We start from the raw sequence: 13874 nt of genomic DNA, 5'->3' as shown, positions 1-13874 counted from the left end.
AAAAGTACGGTAGTACAACAGCCATTGTCTGCTGATCGTCTGGAGCCGCCAAACGTTTTGACCTCTCGCTGACGCAGGGTCCCTGTGTTCTGGTGGGGGCCACATGTCGGCGAGTATGGATAGGTATGGGTAGAGTGGGAGGATGGAGGTGGGAGGCAGGTGTGATGTCACTGACACAGCGCCCCACGGTGGCGAATGAATAAATCGGCCCGCCATAATAACGCCCGGAGCCAAGCACAGCCAGCCGCGCGGCCACCACCACCACACCAGTCACCACCCGTCCATCCACCACCACCACCCAGCGCAATCCCCGAGCAACAACGCGCCGCCGTCTCTCTGCTCTTGGCCGTCACAATGGCGACGGCGTGGGTGCGGTCCCTGAGCTGCAGATCCTACGGCGTGGCCGACGCCGTCGTCGCGCCGTCCCCGACCCCGAGCAAGAAGATGACGCAGACCTTCCCCGTCTCGTGCGCTGCCGCGGAGGACGTGAGGGACTCGGTGGCGCCTCCCACGCGGCAGCACGCCTCGAAGCACGAGAAGCCGCCGCGGCGGGAGAGGCGGAGGGGCGGGCACGAGCGGGAGCGGCAGCAGGACGCGAGGCCGCGGGCCAGGAAGAAGCCGAAGCAGGCGTTCATGCCGTCCCCCTCGCCGGCCGCCCCGGCTCCCTCGGCGTTCCTGACGATGGCGGAGCTGCCGGAGGGCCACTCGTCGCGGCAGGTGGTGGAGCTCATCTTCTCCTCCGGGTGGGGCCCCGCGTCCGCCGCGGCCGCGCCGCCGGAGGTGGAGGCGATGTTCCGGGTGCACAGCGCGGCCAGGGCGGTGGCGCGGTTCGAGGACGCCAGGGCGGCCGCCCGCGCGCACGGCGCCGCCGCGCGGTGCGGCGCCGACGGCAACGAGATGATGCGCTTCCAGTGCCGCCCGGCCGCTGGCGCCGTCTTCGGCGCCGGCGTCGCCACCTGCCAGCTCGGCCCCTGCAGCTCCGCGGTGCGCACCTTCGCCTGCAGCGGCGCCGCCCACGCCAGAGCCGCCGCGTCGTTTTCGCCGTCGCCCGGCGCGGGCCGGAGGGCCATGCTGGTGTGCCGGGTCATCGCCGGGCGCGTCCGCACGGCGCACGGCCAGGACCAGCACGGCCGGCACCACCGCTCCTCGGACTACGACTCCGTGGACATGGGCGACGGCGAGCTCGTCGTCCTCGACAGCCGCGCCGTTCTCCCCTGCTTCCTCATCATCTACAAGGTCTAGCCGCGCCGTGCTCCCCTGCACGCCAGTTAACCACGCGTTGATCCACCCGTACCTAAAAATCACCATCCTCTCATCTTTTTTTGGCTCTCGTTTAACATTCCGGAGGCGGCAGGCTGCTAGCCACTCCGGCAGTACGTAGGATTAACAGAGATTGGAGACCAGTCCCGTGTGTAAAACTGTAAAAGATTGCTTCTTTTCTTCTTCTCCGCTTTGAATCTTGATGAAATGGTATAGAAATGTTTTTTTGCTTGCTTCTCCCTGCTTTATTACCATCAGTTCAAACATCTCTTTCTCCCCCTCTTTCTCTGCATTGTACCATGTACGAATTCAGCTCTGAAATTTCATCTTTCTGTGGCGCGGACATCTTTTCCCCCTCTTTCCGGCGCAGAGATTTGTCGCCCTTGGTTTAAAGCTTTCTTGTCGCACATCTCTCGTGTTCGCTTCTCCTTTTGGCATTGCCAGGCAGAATTTGTCGCCGCCCTGAGATGATTAGCAGCCGTATGGTCTGTTTTGTCAGGTAGGATATAAGAGGAAGTTGGCAACATCTTCAGAGGCCTGCCGCAAAGTTTTCGGGCTCGTGGTCTGGTTTTTACAGGAAACTGACGCTTATCTTCAGTGTTGGATGCTAGCTTCATTCTTGGTCCTTTGCTAGCTGCTGATACTTGTCCGTATACATCCCTTGCCAAATTATTTCTCTAGCTAGTGTTCTAGGCTCTCCTGTCAGGAGTATGTAGAACTAGTAGACATTCTTGTTATACTAGTTCTCTTCAGGTGATCTTGCCCTGCTGCATATGTTGCAGTGTCATTTTCGTCGACACCCTGATTCTGTCAACCACACATCGCACTGATTCCAAGTAGCATCATATAATACCGTTTTTAGGGTATTCTATAATTTGCTGTCTTGTCTGTACCGTCGCCTATGTTCGTAGGAGTACTTGTTTTTCATGTTTGTTTCAACCTTATGTCGTCTCATCCATGTTCATGCTACTACTGGGTAACACGTAGGCCCAACAAAAGTATATCACCGCAAGATTTCACCCCCCTAGCTCTTGGATCTTGCCGAGGGATCATGGTGTGTAGCATGGCATGTTATGGTGTCTCTTGTTGAGGCAACTGAATCCAACACTCGGCAGCATGTCTCGCGCGCCGCTCGTCGGACCACCCTCTGTGTGAATCATTGGGCAGACAAGGATATAGGAACCCCGGATAGATGGATAGGATAATAGGACCTTGTTCTTATGGTAAACGCCTACGTGTTAACAGTCGCTAGTGGCACTAACAACAACTGCCTTTTTTTTCTCGTTGCTGTTGTCACTCTGAGGGAGTGCAGGAAGAGACCTGGAGCAACAGGAATTATTAGTCTTTCCCTTAAATATTTAGAGGATTGGGATGAGATGCAGTGCTGCATATCTGACTGGCTAATTACTGCAGATCACGGCCATGTGGTCAGGTCAAGCAGTCTGAACTTCATCTGAAGAGTATAATACACTACACCAGCACTTGTTAGAGCATCTCCAGCCGCGTCCCCCAAACCGCCCCCCAAACCGCGCCGGATTGAGCGTTTGGGGGACGTGTTTCGTTCGTGCCGCGTTTGGGGGACGTCGCTCCCCAGTCGCGTCCCCCAAACAAAATTTCGCAAATTTTAAACTTGACTAGATTCGATTAGATTCGTCCAAACTTACATAGATTCGAACGAAATTTGACTAACTTTAAAACTAAACCTAATCTAGAACCACTTGCGGCGGCCGGAGGCGTCGTAGTACTGCTTCGGAAGTTGTACATCTCGTCGGTGACGACCTCCTCGCTTGACGCGCTCGTCGACGGGCTCGTCCACGGGCTCGTCCTTCACCAAGCCGCTTGGTCCTGCCTCGCCGTCGTCGGTGAGGTCCACCGCGGCTTGCCGGAGTCGCGGATGGACATGGCGATCGCCGCGTCCGGGTTGCCCTCCGAGCGTCCTTGTCGTCCATGGACGCCGGGAACGCCACCCGCAGCCACAGGCGGTCCTCGGGGTCGTCGGCTGCCGGCGATGAGCCGCTGCTGCCGCTCGTACTCCGCCGGCCGGCGCCGCTGCGACGCTTCCTCCGGCTCCCCCTTCCCCCCCGGCTTCGGGATGAGGAGGGCGCCGCCGCGCCTCCCTTGCTGCCACCCGCTGCCGCTACCGCCCCGCCTCGTGTTGACGGGCGTCGCCGGCTCCTCCTTGACCTCCCGTTTGGGAACGGTATACGGCGCCGACCGGTACGACGACGACGCGGCGTCGATCGCGCCGGCCCCGAGGAAGAAGAGTGCGAGGAGGACGAGTACGTCGTCCTCCTCGGCCGCCATTGAGGAGACGGCGGCGGCGGCGACGGCATCTCCCGGCCGCGGAGCGCCGTTGCGGAGGCCGCGGATGACGTTCTCGAGGGTGCGCCCGGAACGCCCCGCAACGAGGCGCGGCCTTCCCTGTTCCGAGCTGTTGGGCCCGCCGATGAGCCCGTCGGTGCTGTGCATCTCGACGTCGTACTTGGCCTTGAAGTACGTCGTCCACCAGTCGTCGTTGTCCTTGGCCGCCCATGTCGGATCCGCCCGCTCCTCGGCGGTGAGTTGAGCCCGACGGGCCTTGATGGCGTCCCGCCATTGCTTGCGTGTCCGGCTTCGGCGGCGGCGGGATGCCAATGCCGTTCACGGCCATCTTCCGGCCCGCCGGCCGCTTGGCGCCCGCACGTCCGGCGGGGCCCGGATACCGGGCGTGGTACGGCGCCCACGCCTCCGCCACGGTGAGGCTGCCGCGGCCGAAGCCGTTCGCCGCGGCGATCTTGCGGGACGAGCTCGACATTTTTTGAGCGGCGAGGAGAGGATGCGGGAAGGGGAGGCGGCGGCGACGAGAAGGATTATGAGCGGCGATAACCGGAGGGCGTCTTAAAACGGCGGCGGCGGCGGGTGGTTGCACGCAATAACTCCGGCGCGGACGGCCACGCGGCCATGCACGACGAGACGCGTCCCTGCGTCGCCTGGGAAAACAGGGACGCCATTAACGTCGCTTGACCAAAGGTAGGCGACGGGGTTTTAGCCTTCCGTGCCGGCCGACGCGTAGGGCCCGCGTCGGTTGGCCTCGCTTTCGTTGTGTCCGGCGTCCCCGGAGCGTCCCCCGTGGGACGGGGACGGGCTCGGGGCGCCGGACACCGTATCGGGGCGCGCCGGACAAAAAAGGGCTTTGGAGCGCGCGGCTGGGAACGTTTTTTTGTCCGGCGCGCCCCAAATCCCTTTAAAGGACGGTTTGGGGGACGCGACTGGAGATGCTCTTAGATCCAGTATGATCCATCCATCGATCCCTGGAGCCCATGCCAGTTATTCATCCTCGCCTGCTCTGGTTATGCTGCATCGCACTGAAGTTCTACTGTGCCTGCACGACCTGTAGCAGATGGCCGTATATCTCTGGACGGGTATAATTAGGCATATATAATTTGCCTGTGCTCCTTGCAGACCCCAGTACCTGGCATTGTACGCACGTACCAGTAGACATGTACGTACGTCAAAGAGTTCATACCACTTTGACTGGTACCTGGCTTGGCCTTGTCAAGTCTCCTTCACTGCTACCCTGAATCCTGGAGAGGTAGACAGAGATCGTCGATGCATGTTTCTCTGACGGGCGGAGTAAATCTCATCTCCAGCGGGGCGACGTAAATGGTCGTTTTCGTTCGCCGTGACCGGAAATGCGTCTGGCACCCTCTCCAGCGGGGCGACGCAAAGTGACCGGGCCGTCCGCGGAGACGCAAACCTGGCCCAAATATGCGCCTCGGATGCGTCTCCGCGGACACTGCGCGGACGCCGAAAGTGTCCGCTCGTATCCGGCGGACGTTTCGTCCGGGCCCGCCCGGCGGCGACCACTGCGTCGATGCGTCTTCTCAAACGCGCTGCGGCCGGCGCCGGCTGCGTCGCTCGGCGGTCGCGCCACGTTAATGGCGATGCCTCGGCTGCCGAGCGGCCGCAGCCCACCTCCGCCAACCACGTTAATGGCGTCGCCACGCGTCCGCGGCCACCGCATGCCTCCCGCCTATATAAAGGGGCCGCGCCTTCTTCTACCTCATCCACTCCTCCATAGAAACCCTAGCCGCCACAAAGCTCCGGCGTTCCGCCGCCTAGGTGTTCTGCGACGCAGCCCGGCCCCGCGAGGAAGACCATGGCGGGTCCGGGTGGCCGGCGAGGCGGTCGAGGCCGCGGCCCTGGACGGCCCCGGGGACGGGGCGGGGGCCGCCGTGGTGGAGCGGCTACGGCCCCACGCTCGCCGTCGCTCGCGCCCTCTTCGTCTTCCTCCGACGTGGAGGGACGCCGCTCGAGTTCCTCCTCCGCATCGACGACGACCCGCTCGGCATCAAGCGTCTCCCGGACAAGTTCGCCGAGTTCGTCGACGGCGTCGAGCCGACGCATTTGCGGCTACGGGAGGCCGGCCGCAGCTTCGCCGGCTGGGCCGTGGAGGTCCTGTTCGACGGGCGAGGGCAAGATGTACTTGCACACCGGGTGGGGCAAGTTCGCCCGTGACTCGGCGCTCGAGCCCGGCTACCGGCTCACCTTCCTCTACGAGGGAGACGGTGAGATGGTCGTCAAGGTCTTCGACGACACGGCTGCCGCGAGCACTACTGCACCGGCGAATCCGAGTCGGACTCCGATAGTTAGAACGTAGAGTGTTCTTTCTTCGCGGCGAATCCGGCTACGGGCCGGACGAAGCCGATAGTGGAAGGTTTACGTCCGTTCGCCATCGGTAGAACCAACAAGGGCATCGTCAATCCTCCCGCTGGATTTTCCGGTTTGGGTGACGCGAGTGTGCCCTCGAATGTTCTTTCTTGGCAGCGAACATATGGAAATCAACACAACTGGTTTCTATTTTTAAAATATTTATATTTGTGTCCACCATGGTGCAAACTATGTATTAGTTTGTGTAAACCATGTTCTAAACTATGTATTAGTTTGTGTAAAATAATCTTCCAATTTGTAATATTTGGAAGTATGTTGAAATGAAAAAGAGAAAAAAAAAATACGTCGAGTCGCTGGAGCCAACCCCAGACGCAAACGGACACGCAGACGAAAACGGTCATTTCAGCATCCGCTGCGCGACGCAAACGGACACGCGCGGACACTAAAATAGGTCGCGCAGCCGAGATCTGATGCGCGCAGCGCGGGATGTGCGAGTGCGAGAACTTGCTGTGCCTTTGCCGCCTCCCACCGACCAGATCAGCCCTTCATTACGAGTAGATGTGCCACTACTGAATACTGATCTGCTGCTGCTGCTGCTGCTGCGAGCTCAGGTCATCATGGTGAGATCCTGTGTCTCGCCGCAACACTAGTGCGTCATGATATCTCTCGTTGAGCGCACAGCGATGAACGGCGCGCCTGCGAGTTTCATGAACGAAGGAATAGATGGCACATCTCCGCGTGCTTTTCAGCATGTTCAATCGAGTTCAACACGGTGGATTGGGCTTTTCTCATCGTGGTCTCGAGGAAGATTGGCTTTGGAGAAAGGCTACTTGCATGCATATATGCGCTCCTCTCGACGGGTCGGCGCGCATACTGCTGAATGGCTCCTTGGGTTTTCGGGTGATCAATAGGATTGGACTTTGACAAGGGGACCCCTTCTCCCCGCAATTGTTCATTTTAATCAGGAAGGTCCTGCATTTGATGATTGAGAAGAACCTAAAGATGGGGAACGTCAATCCGGCGAGCAATTCGATGAAGAACGCGGAACCTCAAGTTGAATAGACACGCCAAGCTCAATAACCCTCGACAGTTCGAGGACCTTCTCGCACGCACGCACGATCACACTTGACAAGCTCACGAACTATTTGCCCCGTTTCGATAAAAAGAAGACCACGAGCGAGGGGCTGCTTACTCGCCTAGTAGTATTGTGGTTGCACCACCGCACCTCCATTTACACGGACGATGCGGTGACTTTCATGCATCCCACAGTGATGGATTTCAGGATCTTATCCGCGATAATCTCGATGACTTTGGTGTATCGTTAGGCCTCCGCACCTTGACGAATGCCTGACAGATCTGATCTGCTGCACAAAGACAAATGAAGTACTTGTGGTGTGGTATCCTATGGTGGCCTTCCCTTTGAGGTACCATGGACGGCCCCTCGATCCGAGGAAGTTGGTTGTTGCCCAGTTGCGTAACCGGGTGGTCAGTGTGGCAAACAAGTTACCATGTTGGAAAGCCTTGCTGCTCTACCAAGGAGACCGCCTCCAGCTCGTCTGCACGAGACTCTCTGCAATCTCCATATTTGTCATGATGTCCTGATCAATACCTTAGTTGAGATTGAGAAGATCATTTGTGTATTAGGGATGTGAAGGGAGGCTATTGTGTAGTGGCATGGGGTAAGGTGTGCATGCCTAATGAGTAGGATGGGCTTGGCATACCTAACTTGCGTCTTATGAACATGGCATTGCAGTCTAGGTAACTATGACTTAAACTAGTTGGTGACTCCAAGCTATGGAAGGATTTGTGGGGGCCACACCATCAGCGACTATGGTGGTTAGACGGATTTTCGCCTCATAGATCCGGAGTAAAGGGCATGGTTCGAGAAGAAACGAGCCATCATCCGTGAACATGACCCTTGATCGTCCACATCTATCCTATTTTGTTTGTGCCCCTTTTGCAACTTGCCTAGTTTGTACTCATATGCACTTGGTGATTGACTAAATTAGCTGAATTTGGAACCAATATTTTTATTTTTTATGGCATGTTGATGAATTTGGTTTAAAATAAAAAACTTTGGCTAGGCTATCCCACGCAAATGTCATTAATGTAAATGAGAGTAAATTAATATCCATGAGACCGCAATCTAAATGAAGCAAAACAAATATTTTTATGTGTCCAAAATAGGCTGGCTCGCTGAATACCCTTATGATAAAAGGCAGATGAGCTGCTTAATTCTCTCAATAGAAAAAGAGGAGAGTATAGGAGGGAGAAAAGGAGGATTATCCGATTGTCTTAATTAACTTTTGCATCCAACAACAAGATGGCTAAATAATTGGTCTACCCTAGAGTGTAGCATTTTATAGGACGAGCTAAATGTAGCTTGTTTTTTTTTTGGAAAATTTGAAAATCATATTTAAAAGTTTTGAAGAAATTTGAAAATAAATCTGCATGTAGTTGGTGATATATATCACAAGTGTGTAAAATTTCAGCACAAACTACATTGTGATTTAGTCTATACAAAAATAACAAAAATAGAGAGCTGGAAATAGTGAACAATACATATTTTCAAAATCCCCAAAACTGTCAGAATTTGTTATTTTTGTGTAGCCTAGAATTACAATGAGTTTTGGATTGAAACTTTGCACGATTGTGGAATACATAAATACCTACAGCCAGATTTTTTTTCCACAATTTTTTAAAACTTAGAAATACTGATTTCGATTTTGTTTGTAAAACATCCTATGTGTAGCCCGAGCTACAAAGTGAGTTTTTGGTCTACCCTTGTGGAATTAAAAAGTACTATCTCCATCCCAAAGTTTAAGGTTTATATTTTTTTGAAAAGTCAAAGCAAGTTAAGTTTGACCAAAATTTTAAAATAATCTATCATAAATATGATATTTTGTAGATAGCACGTAAAAATATATTTCATTATCTATCTAATAATATTAATTTTGTATTTAACATGTTAATAATTTTTTATAAAAACTTAATCAAACTTAATATAGTTTGACTTTATGAAAAAAATATACTTAAACCTTAGGATGGAGATAGTACTTATGTATTGTGCAAGTGAACCATGATCCAGCAAGCAGCTGATCTTTCACTAAGAGGAGCCATTCTCCCCCCGAACCGCTCTCCTCCCTCTACAGTACTCTTGAGAGTCCGCCGCTGTTGGCCGGGCCACCGACGGCCGCTCCGCCAGAATAGCTGGTCGGAGTTGGTTTAGGTTGGCGCCGGAGTAGTCTAGGTCTTAGATCTGTAGGTTCTTTGGGTGTTCCGGCCTCTGCCGGCGTTTTGGGCGCTTTGCCCGTAGATGGAGGCGGAGCTCTGGATCCCGGCCACCGGATCCATGAAGCTTCTAGGGCTGCTGCTGCTCGTCCTTCTGCTCCGGTGGCAGGAGAGAAGCGGGAGCGTCGGTAGCGCCGCCTTCCCCAATAACTTGGTGGCTTCTGGATCTGCTCGTCCTCGATCTCGCGGCGTCGGTGAAGCTCTCTTGTCCGGCCGTGGTGGCGAGGGGGAGAACCAATCTGGTGCGGTGAAGCGATTTGCTGCTCTTCCCCTTGCTGGCCATGGTGGCCTGGAGGAGTGGAGCCAAGATCTGCTGATTTTGGATCTGGGAGGTGGAGACTCCTGTCGCCGGAGCTGTTCAAGGTGGTGGGTGATTCGGCTGCACGCTATCCAGGCTGGCCGTGGTGGCGAGGAGGAAAAGTGCGGCGAACCAACTATCTTCCAAGCTCAGCATCGACGACTTCTGCCTGCGTGGTGCTATGTGTGGTCCTGCTTGCCTCCGCGATCTTCTGCCAGCATGGTGGCATTTCTTCTACCTCCTGTCTGGAGGCCCTTTCTCCTAGCGGCTGGAGCTCGGCGTCAGGCTTCCACCAAGTGGTTCGTCCCCGGTGGTTCCATGGCGTCCAGCGGCGACGGAGTTTCGTCGGATTTGGGTGTTCGAGCATACGCGCCCAGTTCCTCGACGGCGACGTCTTGAGGATGCCGACGACTGGTGGCGGAGACGCCCAGGGACCTGATTGCGTTTCCAGTATTTGTTCTAGGGTGTTGTTTGTAATTTTAGAGGACCTTTCTTCAAATTCTTGGTTTCTCGGTGCGAGAGATGCTAAAGGGCCTCTTTGTAATTGTACCCGCCACGTGTGTGATGAATGAATCTTCCTGGGCCTTCTTGGCCCTATCTTTGTTCAAAAAAAAAAAAAGATCCAGCAAGCAGCTAAAACGGTTGGTGAGGCCTACAAGGCGCAGGCGCCGTCTTCCCTCCAAATCTCCGACGCCCACACGAACGAAACAAACAAGACCTCGAATCGAACACGACTCATCGGCTGAAAAAATCGGGGTCAGCACAGCGATTGCAAGCCATTCCAGCTTTCTAGCTCCGCACACGCCTCTTTCCCCTCTCCTCTGCGGTCGGCGCCTGCCATGCCGTCGCCCTCGCTCCGCCTCGCCGTCGTCGGCGCGGGTGCGGCCGGCCTGGCGGCGGCGCGTGAGCTCCGCCGCGAGGGCCACGTCCCCGTGGTCTTCGAGCGCGCCGCCGCCGTGGGGGGCACCTGGCTCTACGCCGCCCCGGCGCCCGCAGCCGCCACCGACCCGCTCGGCGCCGCCGCAACCCACTCCAGCCTCTACGCCTCGCTCCGCACCAACCTCCCCCGCGAGGTCATGGGCTTCCTCGACTTCCCGTTCACCGCGCCCAGCTCCGTCGTCGACGCGCGCAGGTTTCCCGGCCACCAGGAGGTGCTCCGGTACCTTGAGGACTTTGCGCGGCGGTTCGATCTGTACGGGCTCGTCAGGTTCGAGACGGAGGTGGTTGGAGTCCGGAGGGAGGCCGGCGGGAGGTGGGCGGTGACTTCGAGGAAGCTCGGGGAGAAGGGCGAGCAAGACGAGGAGGTGTATGATGCCGTCGTGGTTTGCAACGGGCACTACACAGAGCCTCGCATCGCCTCCATACCCGGTAATCATTCCCCTATAGTAACTTGGTGATTGTGCAAATCTGATTTGAACGCCTAACACATTGGTGAATTCTTGAAGGGGGTGGCGCAATTGAGTGTCCTTTCCAATGTTTAGTTAGAAACTTGCGATGCCATGATAGTCAGATCCGCAAACACATTTCTCGTCAGGCACTTGAAATCAGAGGAGTTGATTCAGTTTGGTCATGAAATCTGTATTTTTCAAACATTGACAGGGGCAGATACCTGGCCCGGAAAGCAGATGCATAGCCACAATTACCGTGTTCCCGAGCCATTCCTTGATCAAGTGAGTATGTTTCTGACCGTGATTTCTCCTTCCCTTGTGTGTTGCCGTGCTTAACTATTTTGAACTTTAAGTACACATTGCCTTGCTAGGTAGTGATCGTAATCGGAGCCTCGGCAAGTGCAGTTGACATTTCGAGAGACATTGCAAGCGTTGCAAAGGAGGTTCATATTGCTGACAGATCAGCACCCGCTTCCACCTGCGAACAGCAACCTGGATATGATAATATGTGGCTCCATTCCATGGTGAACGCCCTTTTTCGTTGTGAGTTGAATATGGTGGCTTCATCCATTAAAGGAGCTTCCAGCCTTACTAATGGCTACATAACATATTGTTATAACGTAATTACGTTCTACTTGCAGATTGACCGAGCACAGGAAGATGGCAGTGTGGTGTTCCAGGATGGCCACTCAATCAAAGCGGATGTCATTATGCACTGCACTGGGTATAGTCATGTAGCATACCTGAAACCCATCTGTTACACAAACCTTTCCATATCGCTATGTTGCTTCAAGCTAATCATGTGTTCACTGCTTCTGTATGCTGTCCAGCTACCTGTATGACTTCCCATTCCTTGGCGATGATAGCACCATTTCTGTGGACGACAACTGCGTTGATCCATTATACAAGCATGTTTTCCCTATAGAAGTGGCTCCTGACCTATCTTTCATCGGATTGCCGTGGAAGGTCAATTTGCTTGCAACTTATGCTCTTCTGTGCAGATGCACTTACAACTGCCTTTCCAATGCTCTAGGATCTATAACTCGCGGCCTCTGTTTAATTCAGGTTATCCCTTTTCCACTGTTTGAACTCCAAAGCAAATGGGTTGCTGGTGTTCTGTCTGGACGAATCAAGCTTCCATCCAAAGATGAAATGATGGAAGATGTCAAAAACATCTACTTGAGACGGGAAACTCGTGGATGGCCTAAGAGATACACCCACAATTTTAGTGGTGGCTATCAGGTAGCCTAGAGATGCATTTGAAGAGTTCTAGTTAACATGTTTTTTATGAATTGTGAATGTCATACATCAACATTTCACAGTAGATGCAATCCTTGTACCCGCTAAGCATGATGCGTTTGCAGTTTGACTATGATGATTGGCTCGCGGAGCAATGCGGCCATCCACCAATTGAAGAATGGAGGAAGCTGATGTATGCTGCTAATTCCAAGAACAAGGCAGCTCGTCCGGAGACGTACCGTGATGAGTGGGACGATGATCATTTGGTGGCACAGGCAAATGAGGATTTCAAGAAATACCTATAATCTATGTTGTGGATCCTGATTCTCATCCCTATTTGGAGATATTTTACAGGTCAAATATGTTCAGTGCATACGAGGTCCCAAAACTAGAATGTGATTTCTGATCCCCATTGCTTTGACTTGTGAATCAGTTCATAATTTGAAGATTCCTGAATGCCATCTCAAATAATGCTCAGTGCATAAGAGGTCCCAGCTCCCAAAACTGGAATTTGAATCTTAATCAACCAGTACATAATTTGAGGATTCCTGATGAATGGCACTCAAGTGAAAATGTGATTTCTGATCCCCATTGCTTTGACTTGTGAATCAGTTCATAATTTGAAGATTCCTGAATGCCATCTCAAATAATGCTCAGTGCATAAGAGGTCCCAGCTCCCAAAACTGGAATTTGAATCTTAATCATCCAGTACATAATTTGAGGATTCCTGATGAATGGCACTCAAGTGAAAAAATAGATGTGCACCAGCCGGGAATCGAACCCGGGTCTGTACCGTGGCAGGGTACTATTCTACCACTAGACCACTGGTGCTTTTTGAGTGTAAATGCTAATTAATGTACTAGTCCATTACCATAATGGTAACTGAAGCAAAACATACCATCCTGTGACTCAATTTACAACAGTAAGAGCATCTCCAGTCCCATCCCCCAAAGCAATTTGGGGCGTGCTGGACCAAAAATTCGTTTCAGCCGCGTCTTCCAAAGCCCATTTTTGTTCGGCGCGGTCCGATACGGTGTCCGGTGCCCCGAGCTCGTCGCCGCCCCACAGGGGACGCTCCGGGGACGCCGGACACACCGCGGGGAGTGGCGGGGCCGACCCGTCAGCGGTACAATAAATTTTAACCTAACCGTCGCCTACCTCGCGACGGAAGTTATTGGCTTTGCAGCGACGGTGCAGTTCCCGCAGAGGCGCAGCGACGCGTCCCGTCGCGCCTAGCTCTGCGGACCGGCGTTAATGAGCGCCACCGCTCCTCCGCCACCCTCCGGCCTATAAAAGGGCCGCCTCTCATCGTCCCTCTCACACACAAACCCTAGCGCCTCTCTCCCAAACCCTAGCCGCTACCATCTCAACAAGACTCGACGCTATGTCTGGTAGAGGCGGAGGCCGACCTCGCGGCCGTGGTCGTGGTCATGGTTGTGGCCGCGGCAGAGCTGAACGCTCGCCGTCGCCTCCCATGTCGTCGTCTTCATCATCGGGGATGGACGTGGAGCCGGACGTGCTGTTCGAGTTCGTCCTCGTCCTCAAGGGCGACCCGCGCGGCATCCAGAGGCTGACGGGCTCCTTCACCGAGTACATCGCCGGCGATGACCGCCCGGACACGCTGCATCTGCGGGAGGCTGCGTGCGGCTACTACCGGTGGATCGTCGACGCGATCTACGACGCGCGCAGCAAGATGTACCTCAACATCGGCTGGGAGAAGTTCGCGCGCCACCACAGCCTCGAAGCCG

General features: G+C 54.6%; 2 protein-coding genes and 1 non-coding gene across 4 annotated transcripts; 2 read left to right on the top strand and 1 right to left on the bottom strand.

Annotated features, from left to right (window-relative positions):
• The first annotated feature begins 258 nt into the window (after positions 1-258).
• Positions 259-1497, top strand: LOC124649111. Its single transcript, XM_047188786.1, has one exon. The coding sequence runs from the start codon at positions 355-357 to the stop codon at positions 1240-1242; it is 888 nt and encodes a 295-aa protein (XP_047044742.1). The 5' UTR covers positions 259-354; the 3' UTR covers positions 1243-1497.
• An 8775-nt stretch (positions 1498-10272) lies between these two features.
• Positions 10273-12611, top strand: LOC124708392 (flavin-containing monooxygenase FMO GS-OX-like 4). Of its 2 annotated transcripts, XM_047240065.1 has the most exons (7): positions 10309-10867; positions 11099-11169; positions 11259-11411; positions 11529-11611; positions 11718-11853; positions 11953-12129; positions 12252-12611. In XM_047240065.1, exons 1-7 carry the CDS (start codon positions 10339-10341, stop codon positions 12429-12431), a joined length of 1329 nt encoding a protein of 442 aa, XP_047096021.1. In that variant the 5' UTR covers positions 10309-10338; the 3' UTR covers positions 12432-12611. The 2 variants fall into 2 exon arrangements, with proteins under 2 accessions (XP_047096020.1, XP_047096021.1); XM_047240064.1 differs by having other exon boundaries at positions 10273-10867; positions 11718-12129.
• A 275-nt stretch (positions 12612-12886) lies between these two features.
• Positions 12887-12957, bottom strand: TRNAG-GCC. The gene has a single exon. It is a non-coding gene; the product is annotated as a tRNA-Gly (tRNA).
• Positions 12958-13874: the final 917 nt, after the last annotated feature.

This window comes from Lolium rigidum, chromosome 4 (genome assembly GCF_022539505.1).
Source record: "Lolium rigidum isolate FL_2022 chromosome 4, APGP_CSIRO_Lrig_0.1, whole genome shotgun sequence".
NCBI lineage: Eukaryota > Viridiplantae > Streptophyta > Magnoliopsida > Poales > Poaceae > Lolium > Lolium rigidum.
Note: the sequence above shows the minus strand (reverse complement) of the source record. Positions and strands in the feature narration are given on the sequence as shown.

Bases quoted from the DNA above. Each gene is read 5' to 3' on its own strand.
- LOC124649111 (XM_047188786.1), top strand. From the start codon at position 355: ATGGCGACGGCGTGGGTGCGGTCCCTGAGCTGCAGATCCTACGGCGTG.
- LOC124708392 (XM_047240064.1), top strand. From the start codon at position 10,339: ATGCCGTCGCCCTCGCTCCGCCTCGCCGTCGTCGGCGCGGGTGCGGCC. The intron at 11,612-11,717 runs GTATAGTCATGT...TATGCTGTCCAG, and splicing joins GTCATTATGCACTGCACTGG to CTACCTGTATGACTTCCCAT. The intron at 12,130-12,251 runs GTAGCCTAGAGA...ATGCGTTTGCAG, and splicing joins ATTTTAGTGGTGGCTATCAG to TTTGACTATGATGATTGGCT.